Here is a 22,145-nt window from a genome sequence, read left to right on the forward strand (position 1 = left end):
GGAAGGAAACGATCCAGTAGAGCAGAAAAAGGCCTTTGCTTGGAGAAGGGACCTACTTCCTTGCAAACAGGGAAGTCAGTAGAGATGCAGGTAGGCAACTACTTGGGGAAACGAGTTCTAGAGCGACTCCTCACTCATTAGGGTGTTGCCAACTGGGCAATGGATCACGCGCCAGCAAGCTAGGGGCTACGGGTCTGAAGAAGACGCTCAACTCCCCGCCCCCCCCCCCACGGCAGGAAATAAAGACCGTCCTTGCGCACGCGCGCTGCCCGTTTCCGCCAAGAGGGGGCGCGCGCGGCCTCAGAGGTAGCTGGTATTGAGAGGCCGTTCCGGCCTCCACAGCCCCGCGGGGGCCGGGACCGGCCGGCCGGCGGCGGGAGGCCCCCCAGAGAGACCTCTTGCGGGGGAGCCGACAAGATGGAGGCCATAACCAGTAAGTAGGAACCCACTTTTTTGCCCCGCAGCCCAGTTCCCAGGCTCTCGGCTTCGCCCTGAAGGTCCCACGCCCCCTGGCAACAGGCGCTGCCTCTCTGGAAACCGGGTGTGGCCCTTCCAACTCCCAGCCAGGGTCCGCCCCGCCCAGCTTTTGGATAAGCTCCTCCCCCTCGGGCCTGCAAACCCTGGCCCTCACGGTGGGCAGGCCCTGCCCCTTTATGCTCCAAATTGCGAGCGCTTTCGTGGCTGAGAGCGACCTTTCTCCATTCTCCAGTGGATCTGAGAAAGCGTTTTTTTGTTTGTTTGTTTGTTTGTTTGTTTGTTTGTTTGTTTTAGGACCAGACCCCAGAGGGGAACCTAAGGGAAATTTGAACCTTAGCATCAAGGATGTAGTGGGAAGTGAAGGTCATAGCCATATTTGGTTATCATGTGATGAGCCTGCATTTTAATTTCAGCTGTGAACTCTGTACATTATTTGGGGGCCAGTACTTCCCACAGGCAGTTCATGCGAGCTCGGAGGCTCTGTAATGTCTAAGGTTCCAGACTGAATAGATGAGAATAGTCTGTGTAAATTTTTTTAGACAGGGAATTTTTGGAAAGACGAGGTGCATCAGTAAAATACTGTCAATTAGTTTTGGTCTTCAATGTAGACGCACCTAATACTTTTTGTTTGCAGTAGCCTAAGGTGTTGCTTTGGTGCCAAGCCTCAAAAATCTCCCTTTCTACTGCACCTTACTTACCACATTCACTCTTCTTAGGTATTCCCTCTATTCCATATCAGATGAAGCTATACTTCTCTAATGTGCTAGAGAGTAGGTTGAAAGTAGTTTCCAGATAATAAATAAGTCTGCCTTTAACTTTCTGCCTCTAGAACACGATAGATGAGTTTACTTACCCTCTTGACCGTCCCAACCTTTGGACTTTGCAGGTGAGCTGCGGTCTCTACGAGAGGAGATTTCCCTGTTAGAGCGTGAGAAAGAAAGTGAACTTAAGGAAATAGAACAGGAGTTGCACATAGCCCAGGCTGAGATCCGGAATCTGCGGCAAGCAGCAGAGGATTCCGCGACTGAACACGAGAGTGACATAGCATCCCTGCAGGAGGATCTCTGCCGGATGCAGAATGAACTCGATGACATGGAGCGTATTCGGGGAGAGTATGAAATGGAGATCACCTCCCTCCGTGCAGAAATGGAAATGAAGAGCTCTGAACCATCCAATAGTTTAAGTGTCTCAGATTTCTCTGAGATGCAAGGTATGAGAGGCCAAACCCTCTTCCTGGTCTGTCAGTAAAGTCAAGCAGAGAGAGTTATATGCAAGAAGATGGTGGAAGGTAGTCTTAGACCATGAATTGGGAACCTCTAGAAAAAACCTCCAGGTTGAATTTAAGGGAGAAAGGGAGAACTATAAGGGAGAAAAACTTACCCAGATGTCACACAACCAGTCAGTGGTGGTATAAGAAATAGCACTATGGAGATGTACCCTGAGAATTCTTCTTCAGAGAGACATTGGACGTTTGTTGATTTGACTGTGGGAAGGCCCTTCCTGAGAAAGTTTCCAGTTCCGGGATGGGAGGATGAGGGGCCTGTCATCTTGGGAAACTTCTTGCTGCTCTGGCATCATGATGATTGCCTGGACTGCTTTATGGGGGGCCTCCAGTCCTGCTCCCAGGTCCTAGGTTGCTAATTTTAGGCTCCTTTAGCCCTGTCCAATGTAGAAGCTTTAGGGGACAACAAATCAGAGCACAAGACGGCTGGAGAGGAAAAGAGGTTATTTCCAGTAACACATGAGGTACTAAAAAGCTTAGAGCTCTGCTTTCAGACAATGAGTCTCCCAGCTAGTTGCTAGGATTCATGACATCAGAGAGTTTGCCTTTATTCTGAGGCTAGATTTATGATCTGGGTATAATGGGAGGCCCTGTATTAGGCCAGGTCAAGCAGAGGCAATCAGCAAGGAATCAAAGAACTGCAAGTTTTCCCAGCTGTAACAAGCTTCTCAGAAGAGCCTTTGGACTGGTGGTGCCAGGAGAGGGCGGCCAGCACAGTGGGAAAGCTTGGGTCAAAGTTAAACAGAGCTGAATTCAGAGTCTCAGTTCTGCTAATTAGCGAGATGAACTTGGCTTGGTTATTACCTCTCTGAACCCTAGTTTCTGTGTCTATAAAAATGTTGGCTAATAAAACTTTACAGCCATAGGGGATCCTGGCACAGGGAAAGGACCTTAGAACAAATGGAGAGAAATCTGTTGATGCCTTAGTTGTGACACATGTACTGTGGTAAGATGTTAACGTTAGGGGAAATGAGGTGAGAACTCTCCCAGGGAATTTCGCACTATCTTTGCAATTTTTCTGTAAATCTAAAGCTATTGTAAAATTAAAAGTTTATTTAGGGGTGCCTGGGCGGCTCAGTTGGTTAGGCATCCAACTTCGACTGAGGCTGTGGTCTCAGTTTGTGAGTTCAAGCCCCACATTGGGCTCTGCACAGTGTAGAGCCTGCCTGGGATTCTCTCTCTCCCTCTCGCTGCCCCTCCCCCACGTGTGTGTGTGTGTGTGTGTGTGTGTGTGTGTGTGTGTGTTCATGCGCATGTGCACACTCTCAAAAAAAAACTTTAAAAAAAGAGAAAGAAAACCTTATAGTGCTATTTTTGGGATTAAATGAAATGCCATGTATGTTGAAGTACTCATACAGTAACTGAATCTGAAGCTGAAACCATCAAGTCTAATGCTTAGCACGTGGTTGCCTTGTATTAAAGATTAGTTTCCTTCCTTCTGTGGTAATCTGCAGTATTCTAAGGAGTTTTGATTGAAACAAAGAGGGGACATTAGAAGTGAATTTCAAGGTGTTGAATCTTACATAGGTAAGATAGGCCTGTGTTCTAATAGAGCAAGTTAATATTCTTTAAATATCGGGGGAGTTGGTATTCTAAGAGAAGTAATTTTTTTTTTTAATTTTTTGAATTAAAAAAAATTTAACTTTTTTTAAATGTCTTTTTTTGAGAGAGAGAGAGAGAAAGAGAGAGAGTCCGAGTGTGAGTGGGGGAGGGGCAGAGAGAGAGGGAGACACAAAATCCAAAGCAGGCTCCAAGCGTTGAGCTGTCAGCACAGAGCCCAATGCGGGACTTGAACTCACAAACCATGAGATCATGACCTGAGCCGAAGTCAGACGCTAACCGACTGAGGCACCCAGGCGTACCCCCGAAAGAAATTTTTTTTAAGTTTATTTTGAGAGAAAGAGAGAGAGCGAGCATGGGAGGGTCAGTGAGAGAATCCCAAGCAGGCTTCACACTGTCGGTGCAGAGCCTGATGCAGGGCTCGAACTCACGAACCATGAGATCATAACCTGGGCCAAAACCAAAAGCTGGATACTCAACCAACTAAGCCACCCAGGTGCCCCATAAGAGAAATAATTCTTAAATCAGGAAAAAACAAAACAGAGGTGTTTGTATAATTGTAACTTTAAAAAGTATTGGTTCCTGGTACTTAGGGACATGTTCTGCGACATTTCAACCAGATCTCTGCTGATGATTGAGGAAGATATGTGGGTCTGGTTGGGATGGGCTCTTCTGTCAGCAGATAAAAGATCATTAGAAAGAATTCTTGATTGCATGTGGTCCAGTGTATTTAGTGTGGTGGTGAAGTAAGTAAAAGAATGTTCAAGATGCCTGGGCTGTCTCTGAAAGGCCAGGACTGGCAGTGTGACATCTGGCAGTTCACATCCCTCAGCTTTTGTACTAAAAGAGTAATAGGAAGGTAATCATAAACAGTTTGATGGAAACTTGAAATACAGTGATCCAGAAATTCAACTAAAACCTTCATGAGCTCCTGAAATGTCAAGACTACCTTGGTTGGGGTTTTGAAGATGGGCACACAGGGCAGATCTGGGAAGGTGCAAAGAAGGGCAGCTACCTGCAAGAGGACAAAGACACAAAGCAATGTGGAATTTTCAGGGCCCTGTCTTCTAAGCCGCTGCATGTGGTGTCTCTTCTGTCTTTAGAAAAAGAGAAGCTGTCAGATTTCGAGGCAGGAAAATTGGGGGCTGATCATCTGCGCTTTCCCCCTAGGATCTCACATCTCTCCATTTGTCTTCTGCAGAAGAGTTGCAGCAACTGCGGGAACGCTACCGCTTCCTGAACGAGGAGTACCGGGCCCTGCAGGAGAGCAACAGCAGCCTCACGGGGCAGCTCGCTGATCTGGAGAGTGAGAGGTACAGCCAGCAGGCTGCTGGGCCTCCGTAGGACCCTGCTTTGGGCTTTTGCCTGCATAGAGTCGGTGAAGGCAGATGCCAGGCTAATGAATGTCCCTAGAGAGCTGGTCCTTTCCCTGGTATCCAAAGGGTATGGATGCTGCCTAGAAGCAGGCATGGGGATCCAACTGTCTCAGCACTCAAGTCCTAAAATTGAGTTTTCTTTCATTCTGGGAATTGGGGTCTGGTTTGCTCTCCCTGGAGTAGATCAGAAATGATTCCTTTGTGGTCTGCGTCTAATGGTGTAGGGCCTCCAGATTGGAGCTGGCCTGACACAAGGCCCGGCCTTGAGCCCAACTGGACTAGAACTCTTAGGTCTCCCAGAGCCAAACATGCCTTGATTGAGGTGCTAGGACTTTTACTTCACCTGCTCAGCACGTTCATTTGGGAGATAAATCACAAGAGAAGGCTCTTACCATCTTTTGCCTAAAATAAAGACATCAGGACCGAGCACATCCGGCAGGTGATGCCAGACAGAACACTTTCCCAAACATGGCTCTGGGGTTCTGGATTACAGGACACGAAGAGCAACGGAAAAGTGGCTGGAGTCCCAAATGGTAAAGAATACGATGTCAGCAGAGTCTCAGACTTCAGAAATGGATTTTCTAGAACCTGACTCTGAAACCCAGTTGTTGCGACAACAGCTTCTGGGAGCTGAAGAGCAGATGCATGACATGCAGAACAAGGTAGGGGGACAGGCGCCTTCCTGCCTCTTTTACCCTCTCCTGGCCTGTGGCAGAGACCTCTCCTTAGGCATAGGGCTGACAAAGGAGGCATGTGCTATGGCAGGCGGTGGCGCTCTGGCGTCTCGCTGGCCTGCCTGATGTAAATATTTCAGTGAAAAGAATGCCATATTCTTCTGAGCCTCTTCTTAAAGTGCCTGTGGAACCTATACTCAATCAGCCCTTCCGTTCCATGTCCTGCACAGTGTAAGGAATTGTGTTGTGAGTTGCAAGAACTACAGCATCATCGCCGGACCAGTGAGGAGGAGCAGAAGCGGCTGCAGAGGGAGCTCAAGTGTGCACAGAACGAGGTGCTTCGGTTTCAGACTTCCCACAATGCCGCCCAGGTAAACACGGCTGGGGGAAGGGCATTTGGGGAGGGCAGGAGGGCCTACGTGGAGTTGCTGCATCAGGGAAGGATGAACGCAGAGCACGGCTGTGCTCTGCTGCCTCTTGCCCTGCGATCAAGGGTACGGTCTGCTGGAGACCGGTTGGAGAAGTCACGTAGCATTGGCATCGCATTCTAGAAATGGCAGTCATCGCTGAGTGTCTGCCTCAGAGAAGAAATCAAACCATAGACCCGTGGGAGCTCGTCAAGGTGTCTGCGTCTGGAAGGGAACCAAACTGGTCCGTAGAGGGGTCTGCTGTTTCTTGAGAGTAACTGTGCTACCCACATCGTCCCACCACAGAACGAGGAGCTGAAGACCAGACTCTGTGCCCTTCAGCAAAAGTATGATGCGAGCCAGGACGAGCAGAACGAGCTCTTGAAGGCACAGCTACAGCTTCAGACTGAGCTCCGGCAGCTCAAAGTCATGAAATCCACAGCCGTAGAAAGCCCGAGTGAGAAGGTAACAACAAAAGGAGGTGAGGGGCGACTTAGGTGCTAAGAGGTTTCGGGGCAGGTGGACCAGAGCAGAGAGTCACGGTAAGTGCCGCTGCCACCTGTGCGGCGCCGGTGACCCTGCGGCCGCCCTCGAGTACTGCGCTAGATGAGAGGACAGCAGGGGGCGGGGACAAGTCGGGACTCGGGCAGAACGAGCGGGTTGAGGATCCCAGAGGTACTGCCCAAAGCCCCCTCCCCCGCAGGAGTTAATGTGCCGGCTACAGAAGCTGCAGCTCCAGTACCAGCACATCACGTGCGAGAAGGATAAGCTGCTGGACGTGCAGCGACAACTGTGTGGGGACCTGCGGTACCATGAGGCGGAGGTGCAGCGCCTCAAGGACGTCGTGGCCTCCTTCCAGGAGAGCAGTGAGAAGGTAAAAGAAACTCCAGGTGAGGGAGAATGTAGCCAGGTGGAGTCTTCTGTGAGAGCGATACTACCGAGGAGGAGGGGGCATGGTAGGAGTTCTGTGGTACAGCCATTGGCGGGGTTGGGGAGGCGGGTAAAGAGGTGCTTAGTAGAAAGGTGATCTCAGAAGGTCATGGTGCTTTCAGCTTCCTTTTTTTTTTTTTTGTTTAAAGTTTATTTCTTTTGAGAGAGAGAGAGAGTGCGACTGGGGGAGGGGCAGAGAGCGAGGGAGAGATGAGAGACCTGTGAGATCATGACCTGAGCCTAAATCAAGGGTCGGACGTTTAACCGACTAAGCCAGCCAGGTGCCCCAGCTTCCTTTGTTTTTAAATCAGAAAATCAGCCTATAAAAAGGAAGCCCTCTTTCTTTCCCCACCTCCCCCAAAAGGAAGCCCTAGAAGGTCTCTGTGTGGAGCCCATTAGGGTCTGGTCCATCTTGGGTAGCACCCATTGGGATGAAATTGGGACTGGAAGGGACCGGGTAGGATCCCTTCGTCCCTGTCTGAGAGGAGAGAGTGCAGCTGCAGGGGCTTCTGGGATGATGGCGGGGCCTGCCTCCCCTACCCCAGAACGCAGAGATGCACACCCAGCTTCAGGAGATGAAGCGGCTGTACCAGTCCAGCAAGGAGGAGCTGGAGCGGCAGAAGCACATGTATGATCAGCTCGAGCAGGACCTCCTGCTCTGCCAGCAGGAGCTGAAGGAGCTCAAGACCACCAAGCCCATCCCAGAGGACAAGGGGAAATGTGCTAATAAGGTAATTGTGATCAAGAGAGGTGAGCTCTCCTGGGTACTTCCTCTGGAGAAAGGAGGTGTAAGAGCAAAAGTGAAGTCATCCAACCAAGGGGCTTGCTGAGCTCCCGGTCCAGTCACAGCTGAGCATGCAAGGCAGGAAACAGAGGCAGAGTCTCGTGCTGGTAACTTTTAAACAGTTTGCCTTGATCTTGACTTTGAGTCCAAGCCACAGCTTAGTAGGAGCAGTATAGCTGGATCCGGTCTGAACACCTGAAGGTTTTGCACTTGATTCCATGTGTGTAGACATTTATACCTTGTTCTTCAAACTGTAGTGGTATATTATCTTATCATTTGTGGAGAAGAACATACACAAAAGCCCCTACACACAACTTTTGTCACCGGACCTAGAAAGGGAAGGTCCAGTTTTCTCAGGCAGAGGGCAGATGTTCTTGTCAGATGACACAGTCTTGTGCCCCGAGTGCTGATTGGGTATTAGAAGGACCTAGGTTCTCCCAGGGTTTATGCTGTGACTTCAGAATAGTGAAGTTCTCTAAGCTTGAGTTTTACTCTCTTTAAATTGAACAGAATACTGCTCTTTTCTCACCTCCTTTAGTAATAAATCATGGTAGTGATAAATAAGGCCTTCTTTACTCATTTTTTCTTTTTCCATAGTGTGTAAAATACGGGTCATTCTCAGTTACCCTGTGTTGAGCACTTTCAGCTCCTGATCACTGATAGGAAATGGAAGGTGTTAAAACGTGATGGAGAAAAGGCACAAGATTCTCCAGAGATGGTGGAGCAGGTCACCTTGTGCCAGATGACTCGGTGGCTCTTTCCTCTGCCAGCAGCAGGCTGTGTCCCCAGAGAAAGGCCTCAGAAGACACAGAATGGGGAGGCTATGTGGGCCACTCCAACAGTCTGCCTGCCTTTCTGCGCCCAGGCTCGCATTTCCTTCTTCCATTCCTACTCAGTCTAGAGGCCCAGCTTGTCCACGACTTGCTCATCCCCTCCTCTCCTAGTAGAAGAGACTGTGGGGAGGGAGGAGCACGCTGACACAGAGGCAGCTTTTCCCCTTGTCCTGAAACAGCAATGAGATGAGTGTGGTATTAGAAGGTTTGGGTTTTTGGAATCTTGGGATAATTTAGTCTTCTGAACCCAAATTCAGCAGTTGCTCGTATTTTTCTAAAGATTTAAAAAGCTGATTATGAAAACAGAATGGGGACAGATAGGGTAAAGTTTTTATTGGTAAGAAGTATAATTAGGTATAAAACCAACCGGGGATAGTGACAGTGACGGGAACTAGAACTCCCAGCAGGGCGGGAGAACAGTGTGCACCGAAGGGAAGGGCCAAAGGAAAGGAAGGTGGGGAAATGGGAAGGGAGGGGTGGCGATAACCCTCCCCTCACAGGGCTCTCGGGGACCGGGATACAGAATTTACAGCACAGCCAAACGCTTCTGAGCGGCCCGCTGGGGCTTCCCGTTCGGTGTCGAAACCCGTATGGGTGCCACGTGGCTTGGGACGGTCAGTCCAAGGGGACCGCATGGGGAGGGAGCCCCTGGCGAGCCACAAGAGGCAGGAGAGCACGGAAGGGCTCTGCTAGGCACAGTGCCGAGAAATACGTCCGAGTAACCGCCGTCCGCACCCGCCCCGCCCACAGTGTGACACAGTGCTGTCCAGACTGACAGAATTGCAGGAACGGTACAAGGCCAGCCAGAAGGAGTTGGGGCAGCTGCAGATGGAGCAGTGCGAGCTCCTGGAGGATCAGAGGAGGATGCAGGAGGAGCAGGGCCGGCTGCAAGAAGAGCTGCACAGGCTCCCGCTCCCGTTCCCCAGAGCTGGTCTCTTCCGTAAGGTAACCCCAGCCAGGGGACGGCTGCTGACTCTGGAGAGGCTGCTTTGAGAAGCTTCCCAGGTGCGACTGTACTTGGGAAAAAGAACAGGGTGGGGACTGAACCTTTTCGGAATCAGCCACTCCTTACTTGGTCACCGATCTCTTCGAGCCAGAAAGTTCGCTCTAGCCGATTAGGGTTTTAAAGCTTAAAATACGCGTTGTACCCTGAAACCTGTCCAGCTTTCTATTTAGAGTTTTAGTCCGTCTGGAGAAAACTTACTCCGAGTGCGCTCTGTAAACTGCAGAATACCTGCAGACTTGGGAGATCGTGACTAGTCAGCCAGCGGGTCTCCATAGAAAACCCACTCCCCCACCCTGACCCCGTCCCAGACGGCCGTTAAGAGACCACTCAGAGACTCCCAAGGGAGGGGTCCCCGGCAGGAAGGAGGCATGGGTCTTCCCATGTGGCCCCCACAGTTCCTGCCCGCTTCCTTCCCACTCCACCTCACAGAGTCAGGAGCTGCTTACAAAGTTACAAGACCTGTGTGAACTGCAGCTGCTCTACCAAGGCATGCAGGAAGAGCAGAAGAAACTGGTACGGAATCAAGAATGTGTGCTCAGAGAACAGTCAGACCTGCACGAAGAGCTACATCTTTTCAAAGAGGCTCGTTTCCAGGAAGTCTTCAAGAATCCCGATGATTCCAAATTGTCTAAGTCCTCCAAGTGTGGTCCTAACAAGGTAACCAGAACAAGAGGCAGGGGGACAGTTCTGGGGACGATAGCATGGTAGGGAAGAGGGTTCCGTGGAAGGGTCAGAGTTAGGAAGGCCTGTCTGGCCAGAAGTAAGAATGAGACTGAGGCCCTGTCCTTCTTCAGCCATGACCACCCACGGGCTCATTAAGATGTGGCTTTAGCTACGGCCTGAGGACCTCAATCAGATACGTGCCTAATCGAAGCGCTGTCAACACTGAGAACCAGGTGACCTGGGAATCTAAGCGTCTGATAATTTGATGCGGCCCCTCCAACATACCATTTTCCAGATTTATAATATCAGCTTAGTATTTGTCTGGATTCTTTGAGACTGACTCTAAGCATGTCATCCTTTTTTTAGAAGCCGGCTGATAATTGACCAGTGCACTTTTCAGTGACCAAAACCTATGTTGGTATTCTGCATGAGACAGATCTGGGGCCATTCATTCCCGAGGGAAGAATTCCTAGCATGTGGCATTCTTGCTACTGACCACACTGTCTTCATGAAAACTTTGGTAGCAATAAGAGCCACGTCAAGGGGGTTGGACCAAAGAATCCATGCATCTCAAGCACCAGGAAGGGGTCACGCCTCTGAGGTCATGCTGGTGGAGAGTTCCACATAAGTCTGTTCAGGATTATGGGATGCATTTGGTCTGAGGTCTCAGGGTGGGCAAGGAAGAGCAGGGGGACAGTTTCAATCTAGGCTAGATCTGTTCATTCAAATATTAGCCTGGATAGGGAAAACAAGGGAATTGCAGAAGTCCAAGCTGAGATTTGGTCAGATTCAAGGGGCATCAGATTTCAGCCTGGGTAACACAGACACCAGGAACCAGGTATAAAATATTTCCTTAACTGATCAGATCTCATCCTGGGCATCAGCAGCCAAGAAGCCAGGCCCAGAGGGCCTGGGAAACATGCCCAGAGGCCAGATTCAGAATTGGGGCAGGAGGTACAGGGCCTTGTAGTGAGACCTTAATTCCAGGTCCCCATCTGCTGAGGGAGGAATTCTTTGTAGGCTCAATTCAAGGCCGGGGCTGATTTTAGACTTGGGGGCGGGGAGGGGACTGAGCCCCAAGATCAGCCAGACTGCCCCGACTGAGAAGAGGGTAGGGTAGGGAGCCAGAGTGTTCCTGCTACCCACTCAGCCCTGCTGCCAGGAGAGTTTCTAAACCAGAGTTTAGAAACCAGCAGAAACAGGAGCCCAGAAATCACAGAGTAGCCGCCCTGGGGGGATTTCCCCCCAGCGAGCAAGAAACCGACACATGCCAGTAGCTGGGGGCCGTTGAAGACCTAGGCTGTGGTGACTGGAGTGTGGGTGTGCAGGCCTCTGAAGCGTGCTGTCAGATGTCTGCCCCAGGAGGGGCGCAGCTAGAAGCGTGGCAGTGTCTAGAGTAATGATAATGTCTCCCCCGCCCACTCCTGGCAGTCCAAGATGATCATCGCCCAGATACAGGCTCTGCAGGGGCTGTACGAGAGCACTCAGACCGAGCAGGAGCTACTGCAGCAGGAGCAGGGCAGGCTCCTCGAGGAGCGGAAGAGGCTGCAGGCCGACTTGCAGCTCTGCCTGGAAGAGATGCAGCTGCTCCGAGTCCAGTCCCCTTCCGTAAACAGGAGCCTTGAGTCCTACCAGGAGACCTACGGCGGCATGGCCGCCAGCACCGAGTACGATCGTAAGAGCTACGGTAGCAGCGTTGATGACAGCGAGAGCTATCACAAGAGTTACGGTAGCACCCAGGCCAGTGATGAGAGCTTTCTCAAGAGCTACGACAGCAGCACCAGTACCCACAAGACCTGTGATAGGAATTACAGCAGCAGCAGCAGCAGCAGCAGCGTCACCTATAAGAAGAGTTACGGTAGCAGCAGTAGCTCTGACACCTGTTACAAGAGTTACGTCAGCAGCATTGAGGATGAACCTGCTGAGCCTGAAGATGTAGAGGTAAAAGTAGCCAGATGAGAGGTCTGACAGGGACAGGAGGCTCTGGTCCTATTCAGAGAGAAGTCCATCAGGGAAAGGTGCAAGAAGTGAGGTGGGCAGCGGGGTCGGAGGTGAGCTGGGTAACTCACCGGAAATGAATGAGGCGCTCCATGTGTCTGATATGGAGATGCTGCCATCACAGTGCTGCTGCTTTGTGGGAAGAAGTACAGAATTCGCCCCAGGGCGGTTTCAGATCCTTGTGGCCATTATTCTGTACCCACGAAAAGGCCTAGCAAAGAGAGCGGGCGGAGGGCAGGTGCTTCTCAGGGTGCAGACGTCACTCCCCCACCCTCCGCAGCGCTGTGAGGACATGGTGGCCAAGGTGTTGATCAAGCTGCAGGGGGTGCAGGCCATGTACCAGCTCAGCCAGGAGGAACACGACCAGCTGCAAGAGCGAATGAAAAAGCTGCTGGAACGGCAGAAGGAGCTGAAGGAAGAGCTGGATGCCTGTGAAAAGGAATTCAGGGAGTGCCTGGAAAGCCGCGAGAAGCCTGTTGCCTCCTCAAATGACAGGAACGAGGTAACGGCTGTCTGGGAGGCAAGGTTTCTTCTAGGAGCCCCTAGAGCCAGAGGAGGTCCTAGGTCCTGGCCATTTTGGAGAGGCTGAGGAAAGAGGGCCAGGAGCTCACTGCTTGCTCTTGCTCCCAGGAACGGAGCAGGGACTGAATCCCAGGAGGCTGGGCAGTCTGCTGCGTCACTGGCGGACATTCCTCAGGTGCTCACTGTCCTGAGACTGACTCACCAGGACTCTCAGAATAACTTTTCTCTTTTTCCTTTTACCACTCTTCTCCTTTGCCGTGTCCCAGAGCACTTCTATAGAGTTGTATTTTTTTTCACCTTGAGTTATTTTTGGGTGTATTGGTCTTGTGTCTTCAACTAGACTGTGAGCACCTCAAGGGCAGAGACTTGCCTCCTCTTGGATCTCTTATAATGCCAAGAAAGGTGCCCTGCATCCATGAGGAATGGGACAGAAGGCATCATTTCTGCCCTAGAGCAGTCCACAGTCCAGCAGGGCTCACTGTATATGCGTGGGAGAGTCTAGAGAGCAATCAGCATGTGGGCCTAGGTTGCTTAGTATCGCTACCTACCAAGGAGCCTGTGATGCCAGAAGTCGGGCAAGACGAAACCAGAGGTTAGGGAGCAGGATTAGAATGTGCCTCTGTTTCCAGGGCGAGGCACTGGAGCCCAGGTACACTCTCTGGAGTGGACAAGAACACGGTGTCTTAGGCAGTTGTACCTATTCGAGAACTTGCTTGGGTGAAGCAGGTGTCTGTAATAAAGTCGTGGGGTTCAGAAGGGGTAGCCCTCTAGCTATTCCCCAGAGAGGTCACAGTAAAAACATAATTTAAATCCTCCTTTTTTGAAGATGTCAGAGGTAAATCAGCAGGGGCCTCAGGTTAGAGAGAAACTATTTACGGAACCGCTTTAGAGGCTCGCCTTCCGCAGGTTGATATTCCCTCTCTCGCCTACTTCCCCGAGGGCCTCAGCAGGGGAATGTCGGGGCAGGATGGGGGCCGAGGTTACCTGTGAAGATAACAGGCTGGCCGAGGGGGTGGTGCTGGGGGTGACTGGCACTCCACCACCAACAGATCAAAGAGCTGCAGGCCAAGCTGCGGGAGCTGCAGCTGCAGTATCAGGCCAGCATGGACGAGCAGGGGCGGCTTCTGGCCGTGCAGGAGCAGCTGGAGGGACAGCTGCAGTGCTGCCAGGAGGAGCTGCGCCAGCTCAAGGAGAGGTCCTCTGTCGCCACAGAAACCAAGGGGAAAAACGGCAATAAGAACATGAACAAAAATGCCAACGGGGTTAAAAATAAAAAGGTGACCAAACCAAGCCTGGACGGCTCTGAGTACACCTGTGAGGACGAGAAGGTGAGTGATAACCCTAGTGCCCAGATAAGCAGAAAGGCAGGGGAGACCTTGGGAAGAAAAATCCTCCGCACCACCGTTTCGAACAGGTGAGGTATTTGGAGAGAAGCTGCTGGTCTCTCTGACGTGTTAAGAGTGGTTCCCTCTTGGTAGCAGTTGGGTCTTTCACCCTTTTCCGGTGCAATTTTTTAAGGGGAGTGGAATACAGACCACTTCGACCTGGAGGCACAGCCCCCGAGGCCCATCGCCCCTGGGTTGGACGACTGCTCCAACGAGCTCAGCCCAATCTTCTGGGGCCCCTTTTCTTCCTGGGTTATGTGCCCAAGAGAGGCACCAGATGGATGAAGAGAGAGGAATTTATTCAGAGCAGTTGGAAATAAGTGAGAGAGGATTGGGTAAAATAGTCACAGTTGCCCTGCGGGGGTAGGAAGTAGCAGTTGAGGGACAGAGCTCAAGAATGTAGCTGTGGTAGCTGTCTGAGATGGCCGATGGCCAGTGGCCAGACGGCTGTGTGGGGCCCGAGGCGGGGCGTGACTGCCCTCCACACTATGCGCAGGGAGAGACCTGGTACCAGAACGTGGGGCTGCTCACGCACCGTGACATGCTGGGAAGCAGGGTGCTCTTGAGATAGTCCAGCTTTGTCGTGAAGGGAGTCCTCTTCACAGGTAACCGCAGCCCCCGTCCTGCCCTGCCTCCACCCCGCAGAGTCTGGAGGTGGTGCTCTACTACAAGGCCAACCACACGGATTTATATGATCTAACAAAAGAGGAAGTGGAGGAGGGAAAGAAGGAAACCAAAGAGGAAACGAAGCGGGAGTCCTGGGAGGAAGTAGCTTCTCAGGCATCAGACCCTGCAGAGGTGAAGTCCACGGAAGATAAAGAGGGGGCTTATGAAGAGTCCCAAGAGCAGGGGGGCAAGGAAGAAGACAACAAAGACGAGAGTGACGACGCTTGCCCTGAAGCTTCAGAGGAAAACAGCCCCCTCAAGCTTTCTGAAAACAAAAAGGTAACCGCAGTCCAAGACTGGATCAGGTGGGAAGTGGGCTGTCGGGCTCAGGTGCCCGAGGATGGACTCCTGCAGGAGGAGAAGCCGGCAAGCCCCGAGGCGTGGCGCTCAGGGACAGTGGAGATGAGCCGGGAGTGGCGGAGACGGTCTCTCCGTGGGAGATGACAGGCTTAGACTGATCTGCTGTGGACCTGGGTCTCAGAGATCCCTTTTTTGGAAACCAGGGTGGGCTCATTGCAGTCTGACCTTTCATCTATGTGGTAGCGCTTGTTCCTTACATCAGGAGGGTTCTTCACCCTTCATCTAGCGCTGCGCTGAGAACGCGGATGGTGTGAGATCTAAAGGCTGTTCGTCAGCCTGGGCAAGTTGCTCTGTCCTGCTTCCCCAGGGTGCCCTATGAGGTTGACCTCTGTTGTTGCTGTTAGGGATGTGGGGAGGCTGGTGTTGCTTGCGGGCTCCGTATATCACGGGCATGAGGTGGGGAGCTGGGGGTGGTCAGAAGTAGAATATTTCAGTCCGTACGGCAGGGGCGTTGACCAGTCTGAGGAAGGGCAGCCAGAGCCCTAACCAAATTAGTTGCTAGATCTTGAGAGGTTGGGATGGGAGTTTCCTGGGTGATTTACCAATTGTACAAAAGTGTTTCTGTGTTGTAACTACTGGTGCATCTGTACAGGAATGTACCAGCTGAATTCCTGCCCTGGTTGAGGTTAACTGGGGGCTCTGATTCCTTGAAGAGTGAGTACTTCCTGAATAAGTCCTTGGTTTGCACTACAGGCTCTTTCCATCTCTCTAAACACAGGGGAAGAAAATAAGTCTCTTGTGGTGGGACATCCCAGTCAGCTCTAAGGCTACCTGGAATTTTCTGGTAGCTCAGCAGTTGTCAGCACTGGCTCACAACCCAGCGTGCAGCTCTCTGTTAACCTTGTGTCAGAGAACCATTACTTAGGATGTAAAAAGTAGGAGCAGCCGCATCCTCTTCCCCAGTGTTCTGTTTCTTTGAATTCATCGTATTCCACCACACGATGGGTCAGAACCTCCTAGATCTCCTTGTCTTGGGTGCCACATCTCTAAACGTCAAAACGGATTCTTGTACTTTGAAGTCGAGCACATTCCTCGTTGGCTACATATGGAGGTGTCCCTTTGCCTCATAGGTCCTGCATCTTTTGCAGGCAGATCTGATGGCATGCGTGATACTACCTGCAAATTCACTTTCTCTCTGGAAGATTGTTGCAGTCAAAGAACTAGCACTTCTCCACTGTTAGCCTGGTTTAGTGCATTTTGTCTCACAACAGCAACGGCATTAGACTCCTAGGGGGTCTCAGGGATCAGAGCCCAGAACACCGAGACTCGGTGGAGAGCAGCCAGAACATGTGGCCTCACAAAGGGACAGGTGGCCTGGCAGGAGACTGGCTCTTCCCTGAGTGACCTAGAAGTGTGCATCCTCCTCATCTGGAGAGCCCAGCTTTACCCTCGGAGCTTCACTTTTCCAGAGTTACTGACCTGCAAGAAAGGTCTAGTGCAGATAACCCCTGCTTGACAAGGTGTGAGAGGGGTATGACAAGCCAGGAAACGACCCACCACCTGATTCAGACCTAAGCAGCTGCTTAACCCGTTCAGGTTTGCATCTTCCGCAGGCCGCCAGTGGGAAGAACCAGGCCCGGGCGCAGAGAGGAGATGCGGCTGCCCTCGCTACCTGTTTAACCTCTTGATCTCTTTCTCTTTTCCCTTTGTTTTCTCATCCTCATTATCCATTGGATTCATATGTTTATGTCTTTTTATACCACCCCTCATCTCCTGGCCTCTCCTCGTGCTTCCTTCTCATTTGATATGTCGCAGCCATCCCCTGCCCCCGAGCCCCCCATCTTCTCCTTGCCTCTCGTAGGCCTGGTGGTCATATCGGCTTTGCTCTGGTGCTGGTGGGCCGAGACGTCGTCCTAACGCAGGTACTGGTATCGAGTCCTCTCCTTCTGAGGGGTAGAGGGGGGGTGCAGGTTGCCCTGGCCTCTCCTCTTTCCTTTTTCTCTCGCTTGCTTGCTTCTTGCTTTAGTCCTCTGACAACAGATTACTCAGGGCTGAGTTTTCGCCCTGGCTTCTCCTTGGGCTGCTGCAAAGCCCGTAGCATCCCTGAGCACGTCTTCCTAACACACGGCGAGTGGGAATGCATATCACTGACATGGCTTGAGTTTCTGTTTTCTGGCTGGGAAAACTCTGGATGATCCCAGCACTGTTGCCACTTTGAGAAATGCCTGACCACTTCTGATGAGCTGATGTCTGTCTGCAAGGCTGGCCTGGGTGCTCTTTGTCTTTGTTTAGCCCCAGAGCCAAGCTCTCGACTGCTGTCGCCACCCAGGACAGCAAAATAAGGAATCGCTGCCTCCCCCATCGAGTGAGAGAGGAGCTCTGGAGAGCTGTGACCAACCCCAACCCTAATCCTAAACCCCCTCTCAGGGGCGTTTGGAGGAGGGCAGCCTCGATTTGTCCTTCAAACATGGTGGAAGTAGAACAGAACCCCCGCCATATTATGTGCTTTCTACTGAGAAGTTCTCTGCTTTGGGACTTCTGGTCTTCAGAAAAATCAGAACAAGAATGCCAGGAAATGTGTTCTAGTTCTCTCTTTATCCATTTTGGGGGCCAGATTCTATTGTCATTGGCTTCCGAAGCCAGGCTTTTTGGAGAGAAAGTGGTACTGGTGAAAAGAATGAGGTGCAAGGATTCTCAGGGCACCAAGGCTGACATATTCTGGGCACCTTCCACTTGGCTGTGGTCCGTGTAATCTGGTCTGTCAACAGGATACCAAATTTAGGAGGCAGACTGTGGTCTTGGGGCCCAAGGTAGAGCCCTAGGGTTCCACCTGTCTTCAGAACCCATCAGTTGTTCTCTCCTGGTCCGTTCTGGCTCCTTTCTCCTGCTCCCCCCACCTCCACCACGCCTCCCCTTCCCTTCTCACCCCTGCAAACGGAGTGGGCCTGGCTTAATGCACAGGTTAGGGTGGCAGCTGAAGCTTATGTTGGTAGCACTTTCCTCCTTCCTTTTCCCCTCAGATTTTTCCCTCTTTTTCCTTTCTCCTTCCTCGTCTTTAAGGCACTCCAGTTATTAACTCCTTCAGTGACAGGGTCTCTCCCTATACCTGTTCTCCCTCTGTCCACATCCAGATTTCTCAGTCCCTAGGGGAGGAGACCCAAAGCACTCAGCCGTAACCTTTCCCCACCTCAGCCAGGCCCAAGCAGAGTGAGAGGAAGGAAGTCCAGGGTCAGGGTGCTCTGGGGAGCCTGGCTGTGCCTCACTCTGCAGCTCCCCCTCCAGGAGCTGAGTGTAGTACTGTAGGAACGTGGCCGACAGGTGGTCAGAGAACCTGGCCAAGTCTGTCCCTGCCTCGTACCGCTTAGTCCCAGTAGGCAAAATGCATAATCAGAATGTTAATTTCTTCAAATAAAAGCAAAGGACAGTAAAATCTCTGCCTTCCTAATGTGAAAGTCACCTGAGTTCATGTTTATGAAAGTGTTTCATAAATGATAAAACACCACAGAGACAGTTGAAAAAGAACATACACTTAACATAATACATGCTCTGTGCCAGGCACTGTTCTAATTACCTTATGTATATTAAACTCATTTAATCTTTGCAACAACCCAATGAGGCAGCTTTTACTATTTTATATGTAATAAAACTAAGGCATAGAGAGGCCGAGTAATACAGCCACCGAGCTGTGAGGTGGATTCTAAAGACTGATATTAGCAACAGATAGAATTCCGGTCCTGCTTCCCCCTTAACCATCTCTCCTCATTCTGAGCAGTTTTCCTTGGTTGCTTCCATGTAATTAGGAAGACCCCACACTTGTCTTCACGCAGCTTCCAATCGCATTAGCCCTCTTGACAACTAGAATCAAACCTTGTTAACTTCCTGCATGTATTGTTTACAGAGCTCCTTTGCATGTTGCATGTGCTAAGCATCCTCCCCCCATCCTCTACCTGCATTTGGTTTTTTGGATCTGAGGCAGAACTTTTTATTGATCCCTATTAGGTATAGTCCATTGATGTAATCTGTGAAGTTTTTTGTTTGTTTGGTTGGTTTTGAGAGAGAGAGAGAGAACATGTGAGCACATGCACGAGCAGGAAAGAGGCAGAGGGAGAGGGAGAGGGAGAGAGAGAATCTTAAGCAGGCTCTATGCCCAGCTCAGACCTCGATCTCACGACGTTGAGATCATGACCTGAGCCAAAATCAAGAGTCGGATGTTTAACCAACTCAGCCACCCAGGTGCCCCTGTTTTTTCTTTTTTTAATCTTGACCCTGTGGTTTCAAATGACCCATTTCCCTGCCAGCTCTACACCCTCCTCAGGGGTGACCAGCCCACCTCCATATGTTCGCACACATTAAAGTGAGGGCCGAGCCTCCGGAGTGTTGTCTTCTCCAGGCTCTCTTTTATCTAGCTCCTTGGTCACTTAACGAATGGTCACGCAGCAAACTGTGCAAGCACCCTACTTTTATTTCCTCCTATTCTCCCCAAGATCATGGAAAATCTGTCAGATGTCTCAATAAAGTCCAAAACCATTTCTTTGATCTGTCAACTTAGTAACCCAGGCTGAAAGGAGAGCCTGACCTGACTTACCAGCCCTCCACTCAGCCAGTCTGGAACTTGCCTCTGACTGGCATAAAGGGCACCAGTTCACATTTATGGGTCCAGCTCCATAAATGTCCTCCTTCAAGAACATCAGACTGACATCTGTATGTATGTATGTATTTAACGTTTTTATTTATTTTTGAGAGAAAGAGCATGCAAGTGGGGCAGGGGCAGAGAGAAAGAGGGACAGAGCATCTGAATCAGGCTCTGTGCTGACAGCAGAGAGCCCGATGTGGGGCTGTGAGATCATGACCTGAGCTGAAGTCAGACACTTAACTGACTGAGCCACCCGGGCACCCCTCGACTGACGTTTTTAGCAGTATATATTCGTATATAAGCATCTGAGCATGTACATATTTTTCCTAGCTTCCTTTCCAGTTCTTTTTTTTTTGTTTTAATTTTTTTTTAATGTTTATTTGTTTTTGAGAGAGAGAGAGAGCAAGCAAGGGAGGGCAGAGAGAGAAGGAGACACAGAATCTGAAGCAGGCTCTAGGCTCTGACCTGTCAGCACAGAACCCAATGCGGGGCTCGAACCCACGAGCTGTGAGATCATGACCTGAGCTGAAGTTGGATGCTTAACCAACTGAGCCACCCAGGCGCCCCTCCAGTTATTTTCTTACATAAATTACTCTCTGTATCTGCTTCCAGCATTGTTTCGCTTTCCATTTCATTTGTTCTGTTCTTTTTGGTAACTATTTCTACAAACGTGAGAGATCTTGCTCTTTATAGTTGACTTAAAATCCTCTTCTTAGATCCATTATTCTCTAAGCAAATGCTTTCTTAGGATCAATGGGCTATACTCTGTTCTTACCTAAAATCATCCTTCTGTTAATTACACCATAGCTATGACTCAAAACCCAAATTCTGTCTTTCAAGTAATGCAGTAAGAAAAAGTAACAAAAATAGAAACGATTTCCCTAAGTATGTATTTTCTTGTCCAGGATTTCATGTTCCCTAAATGATGCTTCTTTGTTGTCCCACGAACCAGCAGGATTTGCTATGGCCAGTGGAGTCTGGAAGCCTCAGTGCACTGGCACATGCTCAGGAAGTCAGTCAACACACTGGTGACCGGGAATGTTTTCAGGACCCTGGCATTTGCCGCCCAGGGCCAGTGACTGGCTTCCTTGAGTTTTCTCAAACCAGCAGCATTCTCCACAAAAGGTCTGGGCTGCCTCTGAACCTCATGTTTGCCTGCACTCCACGGTGCGCCCTTTATTTCCCCTCAGTCTTACCATTTTGACCGAGTTCATTTCTCCTGTATAAAGCCAGTGAGGCACTTCCGCTTTCCCCAGAGGGCCCAATTTACCCCCTTTTTCTTGCCACGGCACTGGATCCTTTCTCATTGCAACCATCTGGGTGCTCTTTGAAGTCTGGCTCCTGAGCTTGCTTCTACACACACGAACGGGTATTCTCTTCATCCCGTGGGGCCTGAATACACGGAGTCACCTCAGGTGATACACATAGCGTTGTTCCAGATACCTAGTGCTGCCGGGACTAGGACTGCATTGTCTTCAGCAGTCACCCAGGAAGTGAGAGAGACCCGGACCAGGAGGTTCCTGATGTCTCTCCAGCGCCAGTAGGCAGGGAAACCTCTGGCTTAGGGAAGGGTTCAGAAGGCTGGGCACTCACCATTTGTCTTTGGTCCCCACAGAACATGTTTGGGATGTGGAAGCCTATCGTGTTCTTGGCTATCGCGGCTGTGGCTCTGTATGTGTTACCCAACATGCGACCGCAGGAGTCAGAGTTCTGCCTCACGGAGTGATGGCAGACCTGGGCCAGCCTCGGGGGCAGATCCCCAGCGGCCGCTGCCCTCACACTGTGCCAGAGTCCCCACCCCACCCGTGTGTCCCGTGTGTCCCCATCTCCTCAGCCTCAGTCACCCAGGCTGGAAAGGTCGTGGGGAGCTGCTGGCTGCCATCTCCTGCCTTGTATAAGAACCTGGGTTCCGTGTAATTAAATATCAACCTAATTACATGAGACTCTGTGGCCTTTTATTTGCGAAACACCTCACAACACAACCAGAACAGAGCGGTTCCCCTTTAACGGGGTACCTCACATACGGATCGGGCTCCTAAATATGATTTCTCACCCTACAGGTGACCTCAGAGATGAGGGTGGCTCCTCGCGTTGCCAGCCAAATCGCAGATGCATTGGTCTGCACATATAAACCCTATCTCCAGCAGCTCATCCGAACACAGAGAAATGGAATGAGCTGGACACTGTGTGAGGGGGGGCAAGGGACTTGCCCTTAGGTCCATGCCCACACCCATCTGCTGTGAGAAGAGTGCCCTGAGAAGATCTGCATCTGAGCCTTCGTGGCTCTGCCCTTGTGATGCCTCATGGGATTCGCTCTCAGAGAGGACTTACTGTCTTGCAGAGTCTGACGGTGAACAGGTGGCACACTCAAGAGCCTTAACTTGAAGAGTGTTTAAATGAAGGGACTCTGTACACAGGCAGAGTTAGAGAACCAGCAAGGAATAGTGAAATCCCCAGATACCAGCAACAGTGTCTCCCATCACAGACCTGAAGGAGAGGGGAGGAGGGCAGGGCTAGCGGACTGGAAAGGGGCCCCGGACCCACAGAAGGGTACGGCCCTTGTCAGAGCCTGACACCCTCTCCCCCCACCTGTCAGTTTCCTAATGGCACTTCTCGTTGGCTGATCCCAGCTGCGAGCCAGAGAGCAGG

At 51.0% G+C, this 22,145-nt stretch overlaps 1 protein-coding gene across 1 annotated transcript; it reads left to right on the forward strand.

Moving 5' to 3' along the window:
- Positions 1–284: 284 nt before the first annotated feature.
- CCDC136 (coiled-coil domain containing 136) lies at positions 285–21,432 on the forward strand. Its single transcript, XM_007078067.2, has 15 exons — positions 285–433; positions 1,364–1,687; positions 4,521–4,632; positions 5,189–5,357; positions 5,600–5,740; positions 6,083–6,241; positions 6,480–6,650; positions 7,252–7,437; positions 9,074–9,268; positions 9,759–9,986; positions 11,424–11,933; positions 12,271–12,492; positions 13,562–13,840; positions 14,543–14,842; positions 21,112–21,432. Exons 1-15 carry the CDS (start codon positions 418–420, stop codon positions 21,220–21,222), a joined length of 3,123 nt encoding a protein of 1,040 aa, XP_007078129.2. The 5' UTR covers positions 285–417; the 3' UTR covers positions 21,223–21,432.
- The last annotated feature ends 713 nt before the right edge of the window (positions 21,433–22,145 follow it).

Source organism: Panthera tigris, chromosome A2, assembly GCF_018350195.1.
Source record: "Panthera tigris isolate Pti1 chromosome A2, P.tigris_Pti1_mat1.1, whole genome shotgun sequence".
Classification (NCBI taxonomy): domain Eukaryota; kingdom Metazoa; phylum Chordata; class Mammalia; order Carnivora; family Felidae; genus Panthera; species Panthera tigris.

Coding starts and splice junctions, on each gene's coding strand:
- CCDC136 (XM_007078067.2), top strand. Junction 4,633..5,188: donor GCTGATCTGGAGAGTGAGAG/GTACAGCCAGCA, acceptor TCTGGATTACAG/GACACGAAGAGCAACGGAAA. Junction 13,841..14,542: donor ACACCTGTGAGGACGAGAAG/GTGAGTGATAAC, acceptor TCCACCCCGCAG/AGTCTGGAGGTGGTGCTCTA.